Below are 23,198 nucleotides of genomic sequence, written 5' to 3'. Positions count from 1 at the left end.
AAAAAGAAAATGCACCCATTATCTTTGTAAATACTGAGCACTTGATAATTGAGCTGTAAGACCACTAATTAGAGCTGAACATTGTCTATGTCTGATCATACAACAGGCTTCTTAACTGACGATATAATCTGCTGCACCTAATTACACATACTGATTTAGCGGAAATTAACCACTTCAACTTTAAGCTCAACAAAGGCATACATGTGTTTAGTGCTGCTTTTTAGCCCATTTGAATTGTGCACAGCTTATTTGAGTTTGCTGTATGGGGCCTCGCACTCTTGGAACACCAACCAGGGCTACACTTCAAGGATGCGAGGGGGAGCCACACCCACCTTTATTGTGGCGTCCTCTGAAGCAGAGACCATGACACTGAAGACAGGGTGGAAGATGACCCGGGTGACGGGGCTCCTGTGGCCGCTCAGGGAGTACCTCTCCGGGGGACGGGGGATCCACTCTTTGGGGTCTCGCTTCTGTGCGATGGGCCCTCCTAAAGTGATCTCTTCTTTCGCCTCGTTCAGCTTTGATTCTAATTCCATCACCTATGGGAGAAGACAAGATGAAATCCCATCACACAGAGGTAACAACTCAGTTGCCATTAAGTTGAAAAGAACTGACAAATGTACATACTGACTATCTCTCCTTCTTTGTGGGATACAATAACATAACCAAAAGGCAACCAACCTTCTTTTGTAATCTGATGACTGAAGTCCATTTCTTTTCCAAAAGGCCAGCATACTTCTTATCCAACTCCTCATTCTATGGAAACAAGAGAAAATCAAATTCAATTTCAATTTTATTCAGTTTCTAAATCAATCCAGCAGCCATCAAACCCAGCCAACACCCACCCCACACCCTATGGAATCAGGCATGGGAAAACCCACCCCTCAGCCCAGCACCAATCACCCAGGAGGCAACTGTAAATTCCTCCTCCATAATCCCCTCACATGGTTTAATCTTCTGCAGACAAAGAGAGCTTACCAAGATTACAATTATAGAAACACTGTGCCGTGAAAAATTAACTTCAGGGAGCCTGGCACCGAGCGCAACACCGAATCTACCACCAAACCCCCATTCATTACACGTGTGTGCAAAGAGCTAAGGACCTCCGTGGATAATATCGGCCCCAGATTGACTTTTTGTTATGGCTCAGCCAAATGAGATTTACTTGGGAGTGGAATGCGATCATTTCACGTAATAGCAATGGGGGAATAGACTGCGAGTGCCGAGAGCATGAGCAAACAGACAGCAGATGAATGGACTGAAGTGGGAGAGAGGAGGGGGGCAGGGAAGGCCCAGCTGTGGGACGGGTGATGATTGACTACCAGATCCGGTGGGGTGATGGCTGCCTGGCAGGGGGCAAGTGAGAGGCGGCCCCTAGACGCATATGGAGGCAGAGGCAAGAGTGTGCCAAACGGCTTCCGTTCCTCTGCCACACACATTCATCCACCTGCAGCTGCGCACACACCTGCCTCCACTTCAGTAATGCCAATCAACACACACACACACACACACACACACACACACACACTTTATTTGACACCCAACTGGGTCAAAATTCTGTTTGCTCTTCACTCTGCTGTGTGCCATCAAGCATACTGTTTGTCTGGAGGAGCTGGATCAGTGTATGCTGAGAGGAGACCGCGTGTATGTCAGTGTCTAATGTTCCACTCCAGAGGGCTGCTCTGCAGGGACAGGCGGTCACAAACGCAAACCGCAGATACGATGAGAGGGGCGCAAACACACGGATGCTTCATCAAAAATTAAAGCTCAGAATCACGCCTGCTTAAGAGAGAGGGGAGGGGGGGGGGGGGGGGGGGGGGGGGTGGGTCTATCTGTCAGGTTCCACAAAGAGAAGAAACAGGATGAAAGATTGGTAGAGGGAGAGAGAATGATAAAAGGAGGAAAAGGGTGTGGTAGGCACATGAGAGGAGATGGCCTGAGCAGCACAGGCTCTCTGTTGGAGGAATCAGAGCTGGCATCCAAGGGAACAGTTGCTGCCCCTCTGCAGGTAGTAGGGGGAGAGATGAGTGGGGCAGTGGGGTTGGGTGGGGAGATAGTGGGGTGGTGTTTTTTTGGGGGGGGTACAGGGGGATGGGGATGGGGTTCCTTAAACACTGCCTCTGAGGAGTGCGCTCCGTCAGGCTGATCCACCATCTGCCCAGACCCTCTGCCTGCCTTTCGCCCGAGCCAACAGCTGAACACACAGCCCTCCGTTACCACCCACCTCTCGGTTCTTCAGCAGACTCAGCAGCCTAGTGCCTTTCACCTACATACACACACACACACACACACACACACACACACACACACCCCTCACATATACACAGACAGACAGACAGACACACCTCACCTATACACAAACCCACAGACAGAGACAGACAGACAGACAGACAGACAGACAGACAGACAGACCTCACCTATACACAAACCCAGACAGACAGACAGACAGACAGACACACACAAACCCACACCTCACCTATACACAAACCCACAGACACACACCCTCACCTACACACACACACCCCTACGGATATGCACATACCTACATACATACACAGAACACCTACACCTATACACAAACACACAGACACACAGACACACAGACACACAGTCTTTTATGAAGCACCTGAGGGCATCATGAGAGGGGCTTTGCTGAAGAGCTGAAGCTGTGGCGACCAGACACTTATTACCAGACACTCCTGCCAGTCTGAATGGGAAGGTGATAACAGCGAGGTGGCTAATTAAAAGGAGCTTTTAGCGGAGAGACGCCAACAAGCTGATCTGTCAGGGCGAGCCTCCGTGGCGACCGGAGCCATCTATTATTCACTCGCTTCCCTCTCTCCTTCGCTTTTTTGCCTGGACGGCAACAGAGACAACATAGGCAACCGAAACAGCCGACCGGTGGAAGGAAGTGGCGGGGGGAATGGGGACCAGTTTTGTTTAGATTGAGATTTCGGTGTCCTCTGGACCTTCTCAGATGAAGGGAGATACAGAAAGGAGGACGGGAGGGGGAGGGAGAGAGGGGGAGAAAGACAGACAGTCGTTTGAGGCTCCACAGCACTCCCCTTTTTCGACGAGATTTCTGTCTGGGTGGTGCGTCGCACGTTATCCCCGCCATATCTTAATTCAGCGCGCTACGCCTACAGTCACACTTCTGTCGCCCACATCAATTAGAGGGAGGGCTAGGAGGAGGGGTGGTGTGTGTGTGTGTGTGTGTGTTTGTGTGTGTGTGTGGTGTTCTAATTTAGCACATATTGTTAAAGACATTTGCAGAGTTGTTTTGAGGCGGGGTGGGGGGGCACCCACACTCACCATGTCTAATTCCGCCTCCTTCTTGAAAACTGAATATGCCTCTTCATAGCCATTGGAACGGAGGTAATCGGCTATCGCTCGATTTCTGAAAGACAAAAGAAATAGAGAAAGGCTAATTAGTCCCCTTGACAGACAGACAGATTCTATTTAGCTACCTTGCATTAAAGGAAGAAAAAAAGAAATTTACTTCAGTAAGGGATTCTTACAAGAAAAGCCAGAGAACGATGTCTGCAAAAGCATAAAAGACTCTTAATGCATCCCTTGTTCACCATACGCACACAGACACACACAGAAAGACTGAAACACACACACAAAGACAGACACACACTGAAACACACACACACTGAAACACACACACACAGACAAATCCATTTGAGGAAAATATCACATCTGCCATGATGGCATAACGAGCTGAAATGACTGTGGGGCGAGTGTGCTGAGCAGCAGCCCTCATTAGGATGGAGAGGTACAGCGAGAGACACCTGCGGAGAAGAGGAGGGTGGAGATGATCCGCAGGGAGAGAGAGAGTGGCAGAGGTGACACACACACACACACACACACACACACACACACACACACATCAGACAGAGAGGGGGGGTGCACTTTAACACTTCTCTCTCCTGTCTATTCAATAATGGCACACCAGGCCCCAGCGCCCAGCAGATGATGGGGTGATTGTAGAGATAAGGATAACAATAGCCCCACCTGAGACACACACTCACCGTCTGACTCTTCCTGCTATTGAGTGTGTGTGTGAGGATGGCCTTCTCGGATGCAAGGCAACACTTGTGTGTAAGTGTGTGTGTATACTCGTCCACCTTTCTGTGTGTAAGTGTGTGTGTGTATACTCGTCCGCCTTTCTGTGTGTACTCATCCGCCTTTCTGTGTGTAAGTGTGTGTGTGGATACTCGTCTGCCTTTCTGTGTGTAAGTGTGTGTGTGTATACTCATCCGCCTTTCTGTGTGTAAGTGTGTGTGTGTGTATACACTCTCCTGTCTTTCAGCATGTAGGTGTGTGTGTGTGTGTGTGTGTGTGTGTGTGTGTGTGTGTGTATACTCGCCTGTCATTCTGTGTGTGTAAGTGCGTATGTGTGTGCACTAGTCTGCCTTTCTGTTTGTAAGTGTGTGTGTGTGTGTGTGTGTGTGTGTGTGTATACTTGCATGTCTCTGTGTGTAAGTAGGTATGTTGACATAGAATGTTCGCCGCGAGCGGTTGTTGTCTCAATAACATGATCCACTCTGCGTTAATACTGCCAATATGTGTCATACAAAATTCACTTCTCCCCGCCTGGTGAGAGTATGTTTGTCCTGAAAACGTCAGTATTTACATCGAGTACAACCACTGTAATCGTTAGACATTTCGAGCTTTCAGCCCTGAGGTGTTTTCAGTTCACCGCAACTCTCTGAAAATTTGAGTGGCTTTCAACCGGTCAGCGTACTTCATCTAAAGCCTTGGACACTGATGAAAGTTAGTTGGACTTGAATATACTTCTTATCTTGGTACTAACGAAATTTCATCGAAATCCATGGTCGAGAAAGTATTAAACTAAATCGCGGAAAATTGTTAGTCAGATTGTGATGAGTAGATTAGCGAACGTCCTGTCAGATGCACTGCAGCAGGCGTCGTATTTTAATATGAATGGCCGCTTATTAATTATAGTTGTTTTCAGTGAGTTACCATGGGTCTGATGCCGATTCCAACTAAATGTTCATGGTTTCACTTGAAAGAACTAACAAAAGTCTACCTTCTGTTCAAATTTCATGCAAATATCTGATAAAATGAGGAAGTTACAAGCAAAAACATGTGAATAATAAGCGTTTTCGGCCACATGACTTCCATTGTAAGTAATGTATAATATTTTGATATAATCGGTGATATTACAAATACCATAACTCTCTCAATCCTCAACTGATTTTCACAATCCAGGTGTCATTGTAAAGGGAATGTCTGGCTCTGTCTAGTAATGTGATCCATTCTGAGTTTAGGGGTGTTTGAAAATTGTGTCATCATACCTAGTGTAAGTGTGTGCGTGTATAAACACTAGTTTGTCTTTCTGTGTGTGTGTGTGTGTGTGTGTGTCTACCAAAGTAGTGCTGCTTCAGCCCATTGCTTCGGACACGCTCACCCATGTCTTCCTGTGCCAAAGCCATCCACATGTAACTGTTAAACCTATCTGCCTTCACTACACTTGCCATTCCCCTTAAACAAGCCAGTGAAAGGCTCCGGGTTAGTCCGTGAGCTAAAACACCACCGCTGATTAATTTATTGATCAGGGGAGTCAGGGGTCAAGAAGGGTCCTGGGCTGCCCACAGAGGAAGCACAGATGCTGGGCAGCTCAGGCCCCATCTCCCAGGCGCTGGAGGGTTGGCGTGGAGACGGGGTTGGCAGGGTGGCCCACAGCTCAGAGCGTCTCCTGCTGACAACAGCCTGAGACTCAAGGTTACCCGGAGGTTACACATGTGACAGGCGGCAGATCCACAACACACATCCACGCGCCATTCATGTGTGTGTGCGTGTCATGCTGCCTGTAAGGCCACATCTGAGATTCTTATCTGGAGACGCGTTCAGAGCCACAAAGCCCCTTTGTGAAACCGCCTCTGAAGAGGAGCCCCACACAAAGCACCTCAATGTCATCATCGGGAGGAGCAGATGACATGACCACTGTGTGAAATCCCAAATAAAAACAGCCCTTCTGTTTAAGCCTACAGCTTTTGGGCTGTTTACATCCAGCATGTGGGAGCGCACACACACACACACACACACACACACACACACACACACGATCTGTGGTGGCGCCACGCTGCAGGCCAGAAAGCTCGAGTGGAGGGGTCCATGGAGGTATAGCACGTATGGTAGTAAGCATAGGATAAAGGCCGAATTAGACTTCTCTGTACAACACAATTTTGGGCACATAGGAACGCCTTCAGGTAGCTGAAACGCCTTCTCAGGTAGCTGAAACGCCCTCTCCGTGCCCTCCAGAGCCCTCGGACAGCTCTCCATGTCCCCACAAAAATTTCTGTTGGTCCGTTCATGGCCACGGATACTAATTGGCCGTGATTGGCCCGCAAAACTCACGTTTCTGGACCTCGCGTTTCCTGTTTCATTCCCTTTATATCCATATACAAACAACAGCCACTGTCAAAGGCGCAGATCCTTTCCTTGAACTATTCCGTATATATCACAATACCGCCATATTTAAAACCCACCTGCCTTTACTAAACTCCGGCATCAACAGATAGCCTACTATGCACTCGCTCACACAAACAAGCCCCGTTCAAACTTCAAAGTAAAACCGCGCACGAGAGGGAGATAAGCATATTGAAATTAAATTATTCACATTGCAAGAACGGAATGATACATCATGTGTAACACATTACACATGATAGGCATCTGCTATGCCCAAATAAAACTCACATTCTTTGCTACACCAGAAGAGGCACAACAAAAGGGTCTTACCATTGAAGATATTTTTTTTTCTTGTAAACTTGAAGTCCACGTATATACAACGTAAGCACGGGATGTTTCAATATGTTGATCATTTTTCGAAATCTCCACTAAAAACCACTTGTTAGGCATGTCATCCATTCATATCGATGTGAATCAATCAATACTCATACAACTTTAACTGTGATGTGTTTTCCTTTCATTTCACAACTTTATTTATTGTATAATTGACGATAGCAGTTGCCCCTTCGTAAACATTAGGCTACACATCGTATCGTATCGTCACATGATCAAATAGAGAGTTGACATTGGACATCAACACAAAAATTACCCAGAAATCATCATTGAAAATCTGAATATGACGAAAATACAGAAGAAAATAAGAAAGTATTCTTTTCAGGGCTTGACACTAACTTTTTGGCTTAGGAGCACTGTGCTCCTAACCCAGAAAAATTGGGAGCACCAGCAAATATCTAGGCGCACCACTATAAAAAGTTGGCCAAACCAAGTAATACTACTATTGATCAATGTTAACAACCTGGAATAACATGTTTGAACAGATTATAAAAGGAAAGGCATGTCTTTGCTTAGCTACAGGCCTACATTGATAGGTGGAAAAGAATTGGATGGCATTTTAGGTGGTTTAGATGGTAGGGGAAGCAGGACAAATCACACTATTTGTTTTAACTAAATTCTTTTATATTAAGAAAATACAACAACGTTCAATCAGTTAATTAGACAGAGAAGAGATGCTGAACTCCGGTCTCCTGGCTCTACGGCCAGCGCTGAACCACTTCCTTACGATATATAAAATAAAAGGGGTTTAGTCATTGCTCAGAAGGAACAACATTTAAGTGGAACATCATTGAAAGAAAAATTATAATGCAGTGCTTTACAATAAATATAGTAGTTGTGGTGTGATTTTTTCTAAAGGTAGCCTTTATAAATAATTTAATAACTGGAGTGGTTTGCAACAAACTAGGCTACAAAACATGTCATTTGAATTTCATTGAGGGAGATAGGCCTATTTGGCTGTGTGGCTCATCTTGTATGCAGGCCTTTGGAAGACACATCTTTCTGACTAAACATATGTCAAAATGTTGTTGCAGTAATCAAGATCCATTTGCCTTTGGCCTAATTGAAAATATTGGACATTTCTACCTCAAATCTTCTCTCGACTCACGATTTTGTCTTAGTGGAATTCATTCGACTGAAACCGCGTTCACAGTCGGCACTAGATGCTTGGAATGTTCCACAAATGTCAAGAAGTTGTACCAGATCTGGAAAATGCTCACCTTTCAGCGACTAGGTTATAATCTCAGATAATTACTTAAGGAGTCAGCTTTTCCTTTTTTCATTAACCATGAACTTGAATTCGTTGTTGACAAATGCGACCGCAAATTATGCTTCCTCCAGAAGCGCTTCGAACCTTTTCGCCAGATTGGTCACGTCATTCAGCCCATGATCAAATTCACTAACTTCACGATCCAACGTGTCCGGCTCAAAGGCAGCCCACTCAACTCATTTTCAGGAAAACGGGCATTATAGTGCTCACAAACTTTACGGATTAACAGAAAAATGTCACTTGTGTTCACTGCATGTTTTCCCAAGAGAGTTCTCTCTTTTCGCGTTTGCCTCCGAGCGGAATCTGCAGATCACGCCACTCCTTTCTTCATATGTAAATATGTCTGAAAGTTTTATCCTACCTGTGTCAGTTTGGACTATTTCATCTAGCCACTCATGTTTAAACGTTAGGCAGACCTTTTTCTGGGGCACCTGCTCTGCCTTTCTTTTCGCCATGATAGCCTATAACTGCTGGAGCAGAGGCCGCCAAGAGAGCTAAAGGATACTTTCTTTGTAAACATTCTAACGCATATCCGGCTTGGTTGTCAGACATGTCAGTATTTTAAATCTTTATTACCTAGCCTACATCCCCTCTGATACTCAGATTTTTAACCCCTAAAAAAAAGGTTTGTGCCGTCTGAAAAATGTATTGCGCTACCACTTCGACTGGCCTGCGCGACCGCGCGCGTGCAGCTAAGAGGGAACATTGGGACTAGTTTTCGCCAGTGGGGCGTGGATCTTGTTTATTTTTAGCGCTCATGCCAGCCTATGACTTGGTTCTGCAGCCCATTATCTAGGCGGAAGCCTTACATTTTTTCCCTTTTTGCGCACGCGTGCGACCGTGATTTCAAATCAAGTCGCACGGTCAAAATTCCAGTCGCATGTGCGACCAGATCAGTCGCACTGGCAAGCCCTGCATTTAATTGAATCGTTTTTTAATAGTTTCTATAGTGTAAGATAAGCATATCATTTAGTTGTAGATTGCTACTGTTTCTTCCACAAAAAATACCCACCATGATGGAGATAAGTTTGCCCTTTCAGGTGTATAACATTAGACAGTCAGGTTGATATGTGACCTGCTGCATGTTAGCAGTGACAGCGGTAGGTAAGTGACAGTTGTGGTGGAGAGGGTAGGCCAACTAACTATTTCCATCGCAGAAAGACGTCATGAATTACCTTATCTTCGGCAGGTAAATCACTACTCCGCCTGTTGTTGTGGCAGTGAATTGTTTTCAGCACCCACAGCCGTTGGAGCACTATAACTGGACATAAATGCTAACTAGTACGTACTATCCGGCCGCCTGCCCACGGCCCGACGCGTCCGTTTGAGTACCCTAATGGCACCTTAAGGCCTAAAAACAGTCATGACGCAAAGCTTTCATACAAAGGTTTTCTAACAAGAACCCAAAGTGCTTACGGACAACCACAGAGTGAGGAACCACACCATAAATGTTAAATGTTATGACTGTAAACAGCACACACAGGATGAGCGTCCTGCTGCACCACTCAGACTCTGGCAGAGAGACCAGCTCCTGTCTGTGGGCCACTCCCAACTTTGGAGTCTGCCAAGCACAGAGAGAACGAGACGAGACTTGGAGAGGGAGAGAGGGGGAGAGACAGAGAGAGGACTAAGTCGAACCAGGCAGACACACACAGGGAAGAAAAGACTGATGGAGGGAATGGCAGAGAAAGAAAGACAGAAAGACCTCTGCAATCCTTCAGACTGACTCCCATCTGGTAATGCCCCCAGTCCAACTGTACCCCTGCCCTCACACAGCCTGTGTGGGATTACTATTGTACAATAGGGGCTGGTGTGGGGGTGTGTGTGTGTGCTAATCCAAATCTAAACAACGACTTAGAGAGGGAGAGAGAAAAAAAAAAGAAAACGAGAGAGAAAGACATTGGTTGGCTCAGAAACAGTGAAATCGCCAGCAGCCAGCCCCTCCTGAGAGGTCTGCAATGCAGTACTGAAGCAAAATCTATTCTCTGCACAACCCTGGCATGACCTCTGAGAGAAAATAACACACAAAAACACACTGACCACATGGAGGGAGGGAGGGTGAGCGAGAGAAGAAAAGAGAATGAATATGTACACAATAACACTGAGCGTTAGCAGCTCAGGAGCGGTCTCCATGGAGACGAGAATGCAGTCAGACAAGAGGGAGAGCGCTGAGGAACATGAGTGGGAAGAGCCAGGGAGGCCTGATCGGAGATCTGCAATCAAGACAAAAAGAGATAAAAACCTGTCCCACTTGTGCCTTCACTTCTCTCCACCCTCAATCAAGCAGGCAGGCAGGCAGGCAGGCCAGCGAGGCCACACAAGTAGCCTTATATAACTGTCCCAGTGTCCCTCCTGTGGAAGAACACTCACCACTGCCTACAGCCACATCACGGGCAATCAGCTGCCAACACAACTGAAGCACTCTGGCAAAGCAGGGCCAGAGAAATCTGGGCATAGAGAGCCTGTGTTGAACATCTTTTATCTCTCCCCACCCCCCCTCTGTCTGTGTAATACAGAAATGGAAGTGACCAAGGAGGCTTTCTGGCAGTTGGGGCTTTTGAGCACTGGAGCCCATTCACAAGCCGGCAGCATGCTAGTGCTCCTTTGTGAAAAATGAATTCCAGGCAGGGCGGTGGCGGAATGTGTGTGTGTGTGTGTGTGAGTGAGTGAGTGAGTGTGAGTGAGTGAGTGAGTGTGTGTGTGTGAGTGAGTAAGTGTGTGTGTGTGAGTGTGTGTGTGTGAGTGTGTGTGTGTGAGTGTGTGTAAGTGTGTGTGTGTGAGTGTGTGAGAGTGTGTGTGTGAGAGTGTGTGTGTGAGAGTGTGTGTGTGAGAGTGTGTGTGTGAGAGTGTGTGTGTGAGAGTGTGTGTGTGAGAGTGTGTGTGTGAGAGTGTGTGTGTGAGAGTGTGTGTGTGAGAGTGTGTGTGTGAGAGTGTGTGTGAGCAGAGCAGTACAGGAGAGAAGGAACTGAAGGAGGGAGGGTGGGGGAGTGAGGAGAGAGCAGAGGAGCAGCATTACCTCATCTCTTTGCGCCTCACACTCGCATCACTTCCTGCGCGATTTAACCATCACATCCGCCTCCACATCAGCAAAGCCATGCCGGCAGGACCCACTCCATCTTACCGCTCGCTCGCGCGCCGCGCGCCACACACACACACGAACCAAATCGCCTCGCCTCTATGGGCAGGCATCATTATATAAGATGCCAAAGCTCTGCATAGCGTAGCCTGTTATTAGAGAACAGCACTGCAGGCTTCCACTCTGAAGACAGAGAAAGTGATGTAACTCTGTGTGAACACAGGAGGGAGAGAAAGAGACAGGAGATGAGAGGAGCAGAGATGGAGACCGAGGGTTATAGGGTGGGGGAGAGAGAAAAAAAGAAAAGTCTTTTATCTGTGCAGCTGAGGTATAAAATGGCACTGGGGGCACAGGTTCGATGAATCATGCACACACGGTCATAATGGCACAACACAAATATAAGCACTGCATAGAGGTCTTCCAGAACAATCTCTCAGGCCTCTACACAGCAGTCACAGCCTCCATCGCTCTGCTGAATAAGCAGCCTGATGATGTGCAGCTTCTGAACAAGGGCAGCAGTGCTCAGATGGAGAGGGAGTTGCCCCTGGTCCTCATGCTTGTTATGAGCCCATAACATGGTCCACCCCCTACCCTAAGCCTAACGCTACCGCAGGGAAATGCATTTCTGAACATCTCAGCAGTTATGGTGAAGGTTCACCATCTATAGCTTTTCATCCAATATCCAATAAGTTCTGAAGAGATGATTAAACTCTAAAACAAAGGGAATGTCAGTGTTTTTGTCAAATGCAGTGAGTTTTGAACAACCACACGTTCTCAACATAAATCTAGGTCAGATTGGCTCGATTCATTTATAATTACTAGCAAAGCGTTCATATGTCCTTCAATTAAAAATAGGAGTGAGGGAGCCTACCTTCCATCCAGCTCCCACACTGAGCACGTCAACATGATCCACATGGGATAACAGGATATAAAACAGACAAAGATCTGTACACATACCATTTACATGAAGAAAAGTCTTGGTTAAGCTCCTCAAGACAAACTTCATTGAAAAGGAAAATGCCAAATGAACAAAGGAATATTTTGTATGCAAATAACACACACACACACACCACATGGCCTGGGCAGTCCTTGAATGTGTGTTTAGAGGGCACATGGACCTCACTGGACATGTGTGCGCGCGCAGCATGTGACCATTCCGCCAGCTGTCAAAATCTCACACACACACACCTCCCTAAGGCTGATTTTTTCTTCCAGAAGAGGAAGCATCAGACTTGTGTCTCTGTGGCTCTTTCTGAGGTAGTTTTGTTGAGAGGGGTAAGGTCAAGGCATCCGGCACATCCTTTCAGACAGATATAGCTGCCCAATAACAAAACAACGGATCAAACTGAAGAATATGAGTGTGACTCATGGGTTCTGAGAGTTGAGTTGCAAAACATCTGACAATCCAGAGTTCTTTGTTTCGGTCATATGCCCTTTCAGCTTTTCCGTTTCCATTATGGGGTAGGAACTATCGAACCTACTTGTCGTAGCCTTTGCTCTTCAATCGCAACGTAAGTTCTGAGCATGACAAAATAGTGATATATTCTACTATATTCTTTTCTAGATAACGTTAGGATTACCCCAAGCTTGAGTCAACAGTTGCATTTTGCTATTAAGAAGCCGAAACGCGACTAAATGGCTTCCTCGATTGGATGGCAACCTCAATAAGCTAACTCTTTCAGCAATCTTTTATTTTGCTGTAATCACTGAGTAACCACGGGTTTTTAAAAATGGCACTTGTTTTCTTCCACTTATGTTGCGTATTGACCGATAAGTGCCAACTAGGGATGCAAATGATTAATCGACTTTAGATTAATTGTCGATTAAGAGGTTGCTCGATCAAAATGTATTAATCACGATTAATCGCTAGAGGGCGCTAGCGCGAGAGACCGGTTGAAAACAAAATGAAGCGAGCGAAAAGAAGTGCGGTGTGGGACCACTTCAACATTGTTAATTCAGGCAAAGAAGTCAAATGTTCTCTGTTTAATGCGGTATTGAAATACAATAGTTCCACTAGCTCACTCAGTTATCATTTGAACACCGTGCATGCTGCTGTCCTGCATGGCACCACCAGTTCACCTGATCAACCTAAAATCACAGCTACACTGTATTATACCTTCTCTCGCTTACTGCCGCGAGGTTAGCTATTAGTTCGTTAGCGGGCTAGCTCACTGAGACTTCATAGAGTTAGCTACCTAGCTCGTTAGCGGGCTAGCTCACCTTGCTATGAATATGAATATCTCTGTCTACTCCCGTGCTAACGTGTGCCCGCGAGTTTGGCTCATGAGAGTAAGTAAGTAAGAGTTGAGTTGGCTATTTAGCTTGATAGCGGACTAGCTCACTCAGGCTTAATGATATTATATACCTAGCTCGTTAGCGGGCTAGCTTACCTTTGCCTGATGGCTTGCCATTAAGAATGTAACTACTCTATCCCTCACTACCGTGAGCGCGAGTTAAACTTCAGAGAGTTGTGTTGGCTAGTTAGCTTGTAATAGCCTAGATGCAGTTTCTTCATAATCTATAGGCTCAATAATATTCTGTTTGGCTCTCTATTTAATTTCTTCTATTCTTTTTTTTTATGTCCGTTTCAAATGCAAGAACTGAGCCAGTCCATCATTTATTTCTTTGTTTTAAATTAAAGAATGTATTTTGTTATACCATAAAAAAACTTTTCTGCTTTCTTTTCCTAATGCATAATTACTTGAGGGATGTATAATAGAATAGAATAGAATTATCAGAATGTAATGTAATATAATAACTCAACTATTTAGCTGATATTTGTAAAGGCCCTATTGAAACACTGAAACTCAGGTGAAAAACGCCGCTTATCAATTAATCGAAAGTCGATCGATAAGATTATCAACTAATGATTAATGAATTAATCGATAATTTGCATCCCTAGTGCCAACAATCACTGCAAGCCCCACCCAGCTGTTCCAGGACCACTCAGAAGTACCTACACCCCGAATAGGTACTTATATCTCCCTGGAAAACGGCCCTGAAAGAGGTCCCTTAGGGGCAGTTTCTGCGGGTCGGAACACGCAATAAAGGTGCGGACCACCCTAAAAGAGCCCGCTAGTTCCTGCAGTGGAACACCATCTAGAGTAGGGACTTACTGTGATAGATTGACTCTGAGACCTCCACCATACAGCCACAGTCTCCAAGGCAGGACCATAAGGCATTTCCTCAAGAGACCAGGGCGACACAAACAGAAGAGGAAGCTTTCCATTTCATTCATATTCACTGGGGAAGCTCGGAGGATGAGCGGGTGTTTCCATAGTGATAATGGCACAGGTCTGGTTCATATCCACTTCCTCAAAATGATTTATGTTGTGCTTGTACCCTCATTGTGAAACCCATGCTAGAAAAGGCTTTATAAGTGCTCTGCTGTAAGAGATCAAAATCACTGGAGTCACATTGCCAAACAATATTCCGATGCGCCAGTAGTGTGGAGAGGTAATAGACAGAGTGTTGGGGGTGCTGTTGTGTTTTCCCCCTGGGTCTGGAGTTGTGATGGAGGTTTATTCAGGGAAGGAACCTGAAAGTGGAGGTGAGGGGATGAGGTGTAGATGGTTCAGCAGCAGAAGGCCTCATTCTTTGGGCTGATCAGGTCCATGCTGTTGACAGGCTCCCTGCTGCTCACTGTAGCAGCGTTAATTTCGTTCGCGAAAACTATGACGAAAAATATGCGTTAACGACCATTTTCCCATGACTAAGACGAGACTAAGACGTGACGAAAACGGATCTTTGAAAATAAAAACTAAGACTAAATCTATCTTAACTTTCGTTGACGAGACGGGACGAGACGAAAATGTTGGTGGTTGACTAAGTCACAATATTATTTTTTTCTAAACTTGCATGAACACAACATCATTGGTTGAATGTTGCCCGGTCCTGTATCCCTCCACTCCCTGACAGAGTGTCTCTCATACAGTTACCATGCGGAAAGGCATTTTACGGCTGGTCTTTTGATTCTCCGCCATCGCACCATCGTAAATAATATGAATTAAACAAAGATTTGCCTCGAGTATTTTTTGTAATTGAGTTACTCAAGTTACTTGAGTAATTGTTTCAGCCCTACTGCACTGTAGCAGGGCTCTGACCAGCGTCCGCACCTGCGGAGACACACTGCCCAACACCACCGCTACCAAATGCCCTAGGCCAACTTGAACACACACCCTAAGGGATAACCCAACAAACCACACAAAAGGTTTTATGCCATGACTGCTTTGTAATCAAGTTTGCAAATCAAGTAGGAGTTATCCAATTCTTAAAGATAGTAAAAAGTGGACGGGAAAAAAAAAGCATCCTTCACAAGGACAAAGAATTCTCCACAACTTTGATCTACAAAACAACCCAAACAGCCAGTTATAAATAATAACTAGGGCTGGGCAACGATTAAACATTTTAATCTCGATTAATCGCATTATTTCCCTGATTAATCGCATTTTTATAAGCAAATCCCAAAACTGAATTAAAAAGTAGTGTATAGCGATATATTAAATGAACTGCCATATGAACTAAAGTGCCATTACATTGGTTGTGCAAACAAACACTTAACATCAGCATTTTTATATAGTAGCAGTTAAATAAAATAAATAATTTGTGTTAATTTCAACTTAAACAATTGTATCAAACACAAAACTAAAGGTTATTGCCACTGCATTAATGTTAGAGTGTGGTGAAGCACCAAAAATGTGATTACATTTACGTAAACCAGAAACATAGTAGGAAGTTAGCCAAGGTGTATTTAATTGTAAAGACATTTTTTATTTTCTAACATAGCTCTTCCCTTTGTAAAGTCCTACAGAAGGCTATGAACAAGATTGACAGTTCAATCAGATTAACTCAACCAACAGCAAACTCGGTAACCACAATTACCTCGGAGTTAAAGTGCATTCTATCGATGAAAAGTGGGCGCTGCATTCACATGCTTTGACTGTAATGAAAACTGAGGTGAGACATTATGCTGAAACGTGCGCGGGACACTTTATGGTGGAATGTGCCCAATAAAGTCGCCACACTTAGCATAGATAGTCTACGAAATATGATCGCTGCTGTAAGACAACTGCCTTTTAATTATGTCTCCTGCTTCGCGCACAGTCTCCAGCGTTCTGCCACAGTATCTCTGCATAACTGTGCGTTTGACAATGTCCTGGCCAAGTGCAGAAAGGTTGTGGGGCACTTAAAACACAGTCCAGCAAGTGTAGCAGAATTAGAGCAACAACAAGTTGCACATGGATAGAGAAGCAGTCGCTTATGCAAGACGATTAAACCAGATGAAATTCTACCCTGGACATGATCAAGAGCATCCGCAGAAACGAACCGCCACTTTTGCAGTCCTCACCTCTTCATACAACTTGTGTATTCTCCGTGTGATGGTGACTGTCTTTAAGAACTTTAAGTTGAAAATGCCCATGTAAAATCTCCGTACCCGTCTCCATGTTTGTATTTTTTACCGCAAATTATTTCCACCGGCAAACTTTTAGAATAATAAAATAAATAATAAAACCTGAGTTAATTGTCGGCGTTAAATGATTGATGGATTACCGCAAGATTAACGCGTTAACTTGCCCAGCCCTAATAATAACATAAAAAAAAACTTTAAAATCAAAAGATCCAGCTTCACTAAGCCCAGTTTGAGACTTGCACTGCTGTTCAGTGGCTTCACTTCCCCGTTATCATCAGAGAGCAGAGCCGGCGTGGAGGACGTCCTCTGCAGCCTGCACCCACCCTGGCAGCGACCCCAGCACCAGTGTGGACCACGTCCTCATCCTACGCTTACATAGAGGCGCTCAGCAGCGGCCCCAGCACCAGTGTGGACCACGTCCTCATCCTACGCTTACATAGAGGCGCTCAGCAGCGGCCCCAGCACCAGTGTGGACCACGTCCTCATCCTACGCTTACATAGAGGCGCTCAGCAGCGGCCCCAGCACCAGTGTGGACCACGTCCTCATCCTACGCTTACATAGAGGCGCTCAGCAGCGGCCCCAGCACCAGTGTGAACACGTCCTCATGCTACGCTAACATAAAGGCGCTATGCTACATTCCTGCAGGAGAGGAATTCACATTCAAGTGATCAGGGGACAGAACTAACAGGTCCTTGTTTAAGATCACTGGAATGTTCCTATACTATACCGGCTGCAAAGGAAGGTTCAGGAGACCAGTCCAAGTTTGAGGTCACTATAATGTAGGCTATAGGTTGGTTCTAGGTAAGGTGGATTAAGACCGCAGGACTGTAAAGAAAAACAACCTTCCAGAAAATGGCCAATGCAGCCATCTACCCACTATCCAACCATCCATGTCTCATGGAGCATGAGCCAAGAGCCTGTGTGTTCTGTGTTTATTTATAACCACCGCTGGAGGGTCCTCACAAAGTGCACAAACACACGGTGCTTTTGTATGAGGCCTCGTTCATGACTCTGGCGAATAACAGTGGTTTTCAGAGAGGCTTTACAACCAGACCATCTGACTTAGGGGGAGAAAAATGCTAATCATCTGGAATAATGAATAGAGGTTTACTGAATAAACTAGGGGTGGGGGAAAAAAAATCGATTATTCGATTTTTCTCGATTCTCTCAAACGATTCTGTCTCGATTCAGAAAAGTTCATAATTTTTTACACATCCATTTTATGTTGAAATGCAAGCTGCATCGATTATTGGATTGTTCATAGAAAGTCAAAATTGTGACAAGGAAAAGCTTTTCCTCTCATTAAAAATAGAGAAGGTAATTCATCTGTTGATTTTCTTTAATTATCAAACACAAAGTAGGAAGTGTAGCAAAGACTCTGAGTAGCAAACTCGAATGTTTTAAAAGTCGAAATGGATTGATAATCGTTTTATCGGTTTAGAATTGATAATCATTTTTTTACACATTTATGTTGAAATGCAATTATCGATTGATTATCAATTCGAAACCGATGAAACGATTATCGATGCATTTTGACTATTGAATCATTTGAGTTTGCAACTCAGAGTCTAAAATCACTTCCTACTTCGTGTTTGATAAAGAAAATCAACAGATGAATTACCTTCACTATTTGCTTTATTAGAGTAAAAGCTTTTAATGGTCACAATTTTGACTTTTTATGAGCAATGCAATAGTCGATGCAGCTTGCAGTTCAACATAAAATGTTGTGTTAAAAAAAAAAAAAAAAAAAGGTTTTTTTTTAATTACAAAATCGATTTAAAATCGAATCGTTGACCTCTGAATCGATTTCGAATCGAATCGTGAGGTGCCAAGAGATTCCCACCCCTAGAATAAACCCAATCTCAGTCTCGGCAAAGGTTTTAAGGGATGGTTATACTTGTATTTAGTGATCTGTTTGGCTAAATCTAACAATCTCTATACGCTAGGGCAGGGGTCCCCAACCTTTTTTGCACCACGGACCGGTTTAATGTAGGCATTTTTTTCACGGACCGGCTTCAAGGTGTCATTTTACACGTCTTATTAGTCACGTCATCCATTCATATTGATGTGAATCAATCAATTGCACCCGTGATTGCACGCGAGTTTGATAGAATGAAGCCCGGTCTGCTCATACACAAAAGCTAACGTTAAGTGGAGTTAATTTGCGGCCAAGACCATTGTATAACGAACGTTAAGTGCATGAAAAATACAACTCACCATAACTCTGAATCAGTGCTTGGTCTCCATGTGCCGAAGCAGTTTTAAAGGCTTCATTGGCTCGTTTGGTAGCTTGTCGCCACATATTAAACAGAGCGGACTTGGTGCGTGAGAATCACCTGTTGCGATAAACCAGTATTTTAAGTATGACTCCTTGTATTGTCTGTTAAAAGAAGCTCTCTCTTTTGAAGGTCGTAGGCTCCTCTTTTGGCTCCTTAGTTGGCCTTTTCATCTTTGCAAATAAGCTTTCCAAAGATGTTTTTGCTAGTTTGCGCCTGCGGGCTTATTTATTGAGTGACGCATCACTTGAACTTGACAAGCGTCTTGGCGTGACAAGAGGCACAGGCGAATGTAACGTCCGGAAAGTCAGCGCGTTTTTCGAAATAAAACACCTTTCAGACGCTAATAATTAATACAGCGGAATTGATATAAATAATGTATTCTTTCTGTGCGGCCCGGTAACAAATGCCTCACGGACCGGTACCGGGCCGCGGCCCGGTGGTTGGGGACCACTGCGCTAGGGCACTAAACGCACTCCAAAGAACAGGAAAGGCCAGTGGCAGAGGATTTTCTTCCAACAGTTTGCACAAACACACCAAAGGATATGCTGATCCTGGTTTTCAAAAGCAGTGGGGATCATCTGCGTTTGTGTGCGTCCTCAGATGTTGCCTGGAGGGTTAGTTTCAGCACATTCTACAAGTCCCTCCATGAAAACAGATGATGAGATTGAATAACATCCCCATACACTCAGATTCCATTTGTGCCCTGACGACAACTTCCAGAACACAAGCAGCTGATAGAGAATGCACTGTTGAGCTCGGACAGTCAGCTGGTCCCTGTCACCCATTTCCCTCCAGCTATTGTTTTAGCTGTAATGAATCAAGATGGCCAGAGGGTTTTCCTGCACAGCTCAAGACTGAAAGGCTGCTGACTGCAACACAAGTCCTGGCTGGACATGAGGAAATGGAATTCAAATGACCACATACAGCACAAACGAATAGTATGGGCACTGACAGACATTCAAACAGGACAGTCTCTCTCGCAGATCATTCCAATGAAACAAAATATGAAACAGAAACACTACTATGACTGTTGTTGTAGCCTATGTAAATCTACCCTGTATATTGACTTGGGCTTAAAAAAAAATATACACACATCGACTTCCTCACAACGTGCCAGTGGTCTACATTCACGAAACGTCTGGACTTGAAGGCTGTTAATTAGAAATGTGTCCTTTAAAAATGCCACTCCTCTCCTGGCAGTGAGGGGATGGCTGTGGGTTTTAACTGATGACTCTCTCCTCACACATAATACCATGTATTTGACAAAGAGCTTATTAAACCTCTTATCGTGCTCATTCAACCCATGCAAAGGGTTAATTACACTGGGCTCTCCAGGCTACATTTGCCCCATACCTGAGTGGAGAGAGGGGAGCTCGGAGCCTAAGAGGGCTAATACCCCACTATGCTCTCAGCTACATTCTATGGGACAGACCTTTTGTTTGATGTGGAAGTCAAGGTTAAAATTGTACAATTTTCAAATGCACTCCACAGCAGCAGGGCAGAAGGGGTCTCATCTCTGAGAGCTTTGAAGATGACTACTATTATGGGTGCATTTCATCATGTCTGTAAAAAGGGGGTGTGTGTGTATGAAAATGTGTGTGCGTGTGTGTGAGTGTGCGGACTGACACACTCATGTACATGTGTGTGTGTGTGTGTGTATGTGGAAACGAGAGTTTTGATCAATACAAGCAAGTCCCAGTGCTCTGGGTGTCCTGGTGGTCCCATCTCCTTGATTGATTCTTCTGGGGCCAGTCGTGGCCAAGCAGCAGGTTTTCAATTAGATTAAGTCACTGATCAATCCCCTCAGCCGCATCCAAATGCCATTTTCCACCCACTGTGCCAACGTCCACAGGAACAACACTGGTTAGCTGCGCTCTTGCTTCAACGAGCTGGTTAATGAGGCGATAAGAGCTCCTTGAGCCACGCGTGCAATTACAATTACCCCATCAGACCTCCTCCCATCACAGCACAGCGGCAACTTCTTACCTAAGCACCGACTATATTGTTTGATGGCCTCGGAAAAGTACCACTCCCAGGTTGAAAGTGCAAACAAAGCTCGAGCCCCACAGCAGACCAATAGTTGATCCATCTCAACCACAAGCAAGATCACCAGCGCCAAAAGGGTGTGGCCCAGTTACAACGTTTTATGACTCAGCTGACATCACTTGTGTGTGAAACGTACAGGGATACACAGAGCAGCAGTCCATTCTGCTGTACACTGCCCTGCTCTATGCTGTGCTGTGCATAGCTGTAAAGACTCAGAGATTAGCTTCACATATGATGCCATGTGGTACGCTGATCTAGACTGATCAAAGCATGGTAGACTGAGGAAATGCAGACCTATGCAGTGTTTTACTGTGGTCATTGAAGAACTGCTACGCACACTACAACTAAGGAGTATACCCTTGTGAGGTCACCCTCAGGGTGTTTATGTGTCGTCTAGTCTTAGTCTAAGCCTCCTTTGCTGACTATTGCTTTGTACCATTCTCTACACTACACAAACCAAGAGATGTGTAGTATGAAATGTGTGAGGGCCACTTGACAGTGTGGTCACTATAATGTTGTTTTGTGTTGTGTTGGTTGACAGTCAGAGTACAGGTACAATCACAGTTAGGACACTGTTGTGTTGTGTTGTGTTGGTTGACAGTCAGAGTACAGGTACAATCACAGTTAGGACACTGTTGTGTTGTGTTGTGTTGGTTGACAGTCAGAGTTCAGGAACACTCACAGTTCGTCTCGTTGCCTCTGTGAGAGCACCATGGCGGTGGCGTTGGGGAGGGAAGGGGGGAGGCAGGTAAAGGGGCGTGCGGCAGCTGCTTTCTCCTGGGCAGGAGATCACCGATCAGACGCTGGTTCCGGCGCACGGGAAGGTCCGCCACTCAGATCAACACTCTCCGCAAACTGCGACCCCAAGAAAAGCGACACGTGGACAACAGCCGGCTCAGAGTCAATGGCTACAGCTCCACTGCATCTGCAAAGGGTGGGGGAGAGGAATGGAGCATTAGTGAGAGTGGACATTCAACAACAACAACATAAATAAGTGAAACACATATAGTATATCCATTCACACGAGAAAGTATGAAAGGAGAAGTACAAGAGAGCACAAAGGGAAGCAGGCAGAACAATAGATTGAGCCACCTTCAGCTTACAGCTAGAGTGAGATGGCGACAGTTGTCCGCCGGCTAGACGAAATGACAGTGGCTTAAGGGGTTAAAAGACACTTCATCAGGTGTTCCATCTGTTCCACCCCTCCACTCCCTCCTTCTCTCCCTCCCTCCCTCCCTCCCTTTCCCCTTCCTTTTGCCCAGGCAGCCATGTCCTCCGTTTTGTTCCCCAGCCCTGCCTCCCCTGGTGGGAGCTCGGTGAACACGTGTAAGGGGGAAAGATGACCCAGATTCCAGCAGTTAGCCCATTTCAGGCTCTCAGGCAGCATGCAAAACACACATCACGGCAACAACCAGAACAGGTTGAAAACTCCACCCAACCTGCGCTTCATTTCAAAGCATGCTGTCCTGTGGTTGTGCAAGAAAGGCACCAAAGGAGCTTTGAGGAGGGGGGGGCATGAGTAAACTGCAGTGTAGAAACGGGAGCTGGAAATCATGAGGGAAGTAATAGCTTATCCACGATTCGTCTGGCATCCTATTAGACTCCCGTCGCCCATAGCCACATCAGCCATGGCACTGAGGGTGAGGAGCGGTAAGCTCCTTAGTCCTCTTGAGACGAGGATCAGAACAACAAACCTAGTAAGCAAACCACACCCCATCCCATCAACAAAGCTCCTGTTAAGCACAACCAGCCTATCAGAACAGACATGCAGACTCAAGACCAGTCAGTCTGGGAAAGAAGTGGCCCTAAATATTAATGGGGTGTTCTGGATTCCACATCGGATATGGCAGCTGGCTCCTTATTTTGTGCCTTGAGTACAGATGATCACTTGAAAGCCAGTGTCTTATCAGCAGCGCTAGAGCACCAACATGCAAAAAGGCCCCCTTATCAGTGGCAGATAACTATTTGAGACATGCCCTACTGTGTGCAGCACCTGACCTCTCACAGCAGTTGAGGCTCAGGAACAACCGCTTGTTCACAAAGCAGATACAGTGTGTTGTGCTTCAGTGCAACACAGTACACACCTACATATGAGCACTTTTATGGAAATGAATGCACCTGAGCAGTGGCATGTATACGTCTCCCCCAGTAACCTTCACCGCAGCAAAGTGACTGGAATCCAACTGGAAAAACCTCCGGGGAGGAAGTAGAATCACCCCTGGTGCGCTGCTGCTTCACTTGTCAGATCGCTTGACAAGAGAGCTGAAGGGGCCGCAGTCTTCAGC

The 23,198-nt window shown here is 45.5% G+C and overlaps 1 protein-coding gene across 1 annotated transcript in view; it reads right to left on the bottom strand.

The window, feature by feature from the left end:
- pafah1b1a (platelet-activating factor acetylhydrolase 1b, regulatory subunit 1a) overlaps positions 1-23,198 on the bottom strand; it is a 40,440-nt gene that overhangs the window by 11,247 nt on the left and 5,995 nt on the right. Inside the window, exons 2-5 of the mRNA XM_080844416.1 lie at positions 21,596-21,838; positions 3,313-3,397; positions 682-756; positions 333-539 (exon numbers count right to left, since the gene is read on the bottom strand). Coding sequence (XP_080700542.1) covers positions 333-539; positions 682-756; positions 3,313-3,397; positions 21,596-21,627 — 399 coding nt within the window. The 5' untranslated portion in view covers positions 21,628-21,838. The remainder of the gene's footprint in view (positions 1-332; positions 540-681; positions 757-3,312; positions 3,398-21,595; positions 21,839-23,198) is intronic.

Source organism: Sprattus sprattus, assembly GCF_963457725.1.
Source record: "Sprattus sprattus genome assembly, chromosome: 9".
Lineage (NCBI taxonomy): Eukaryota > Metazoa > Chordata > Actinopteri > Clupeiformes > Clupeidae > Sprattus > Sprattus sprattus.
This window is presented reverse-complemented; position numbering and strand designations above follow the sequence as displayed.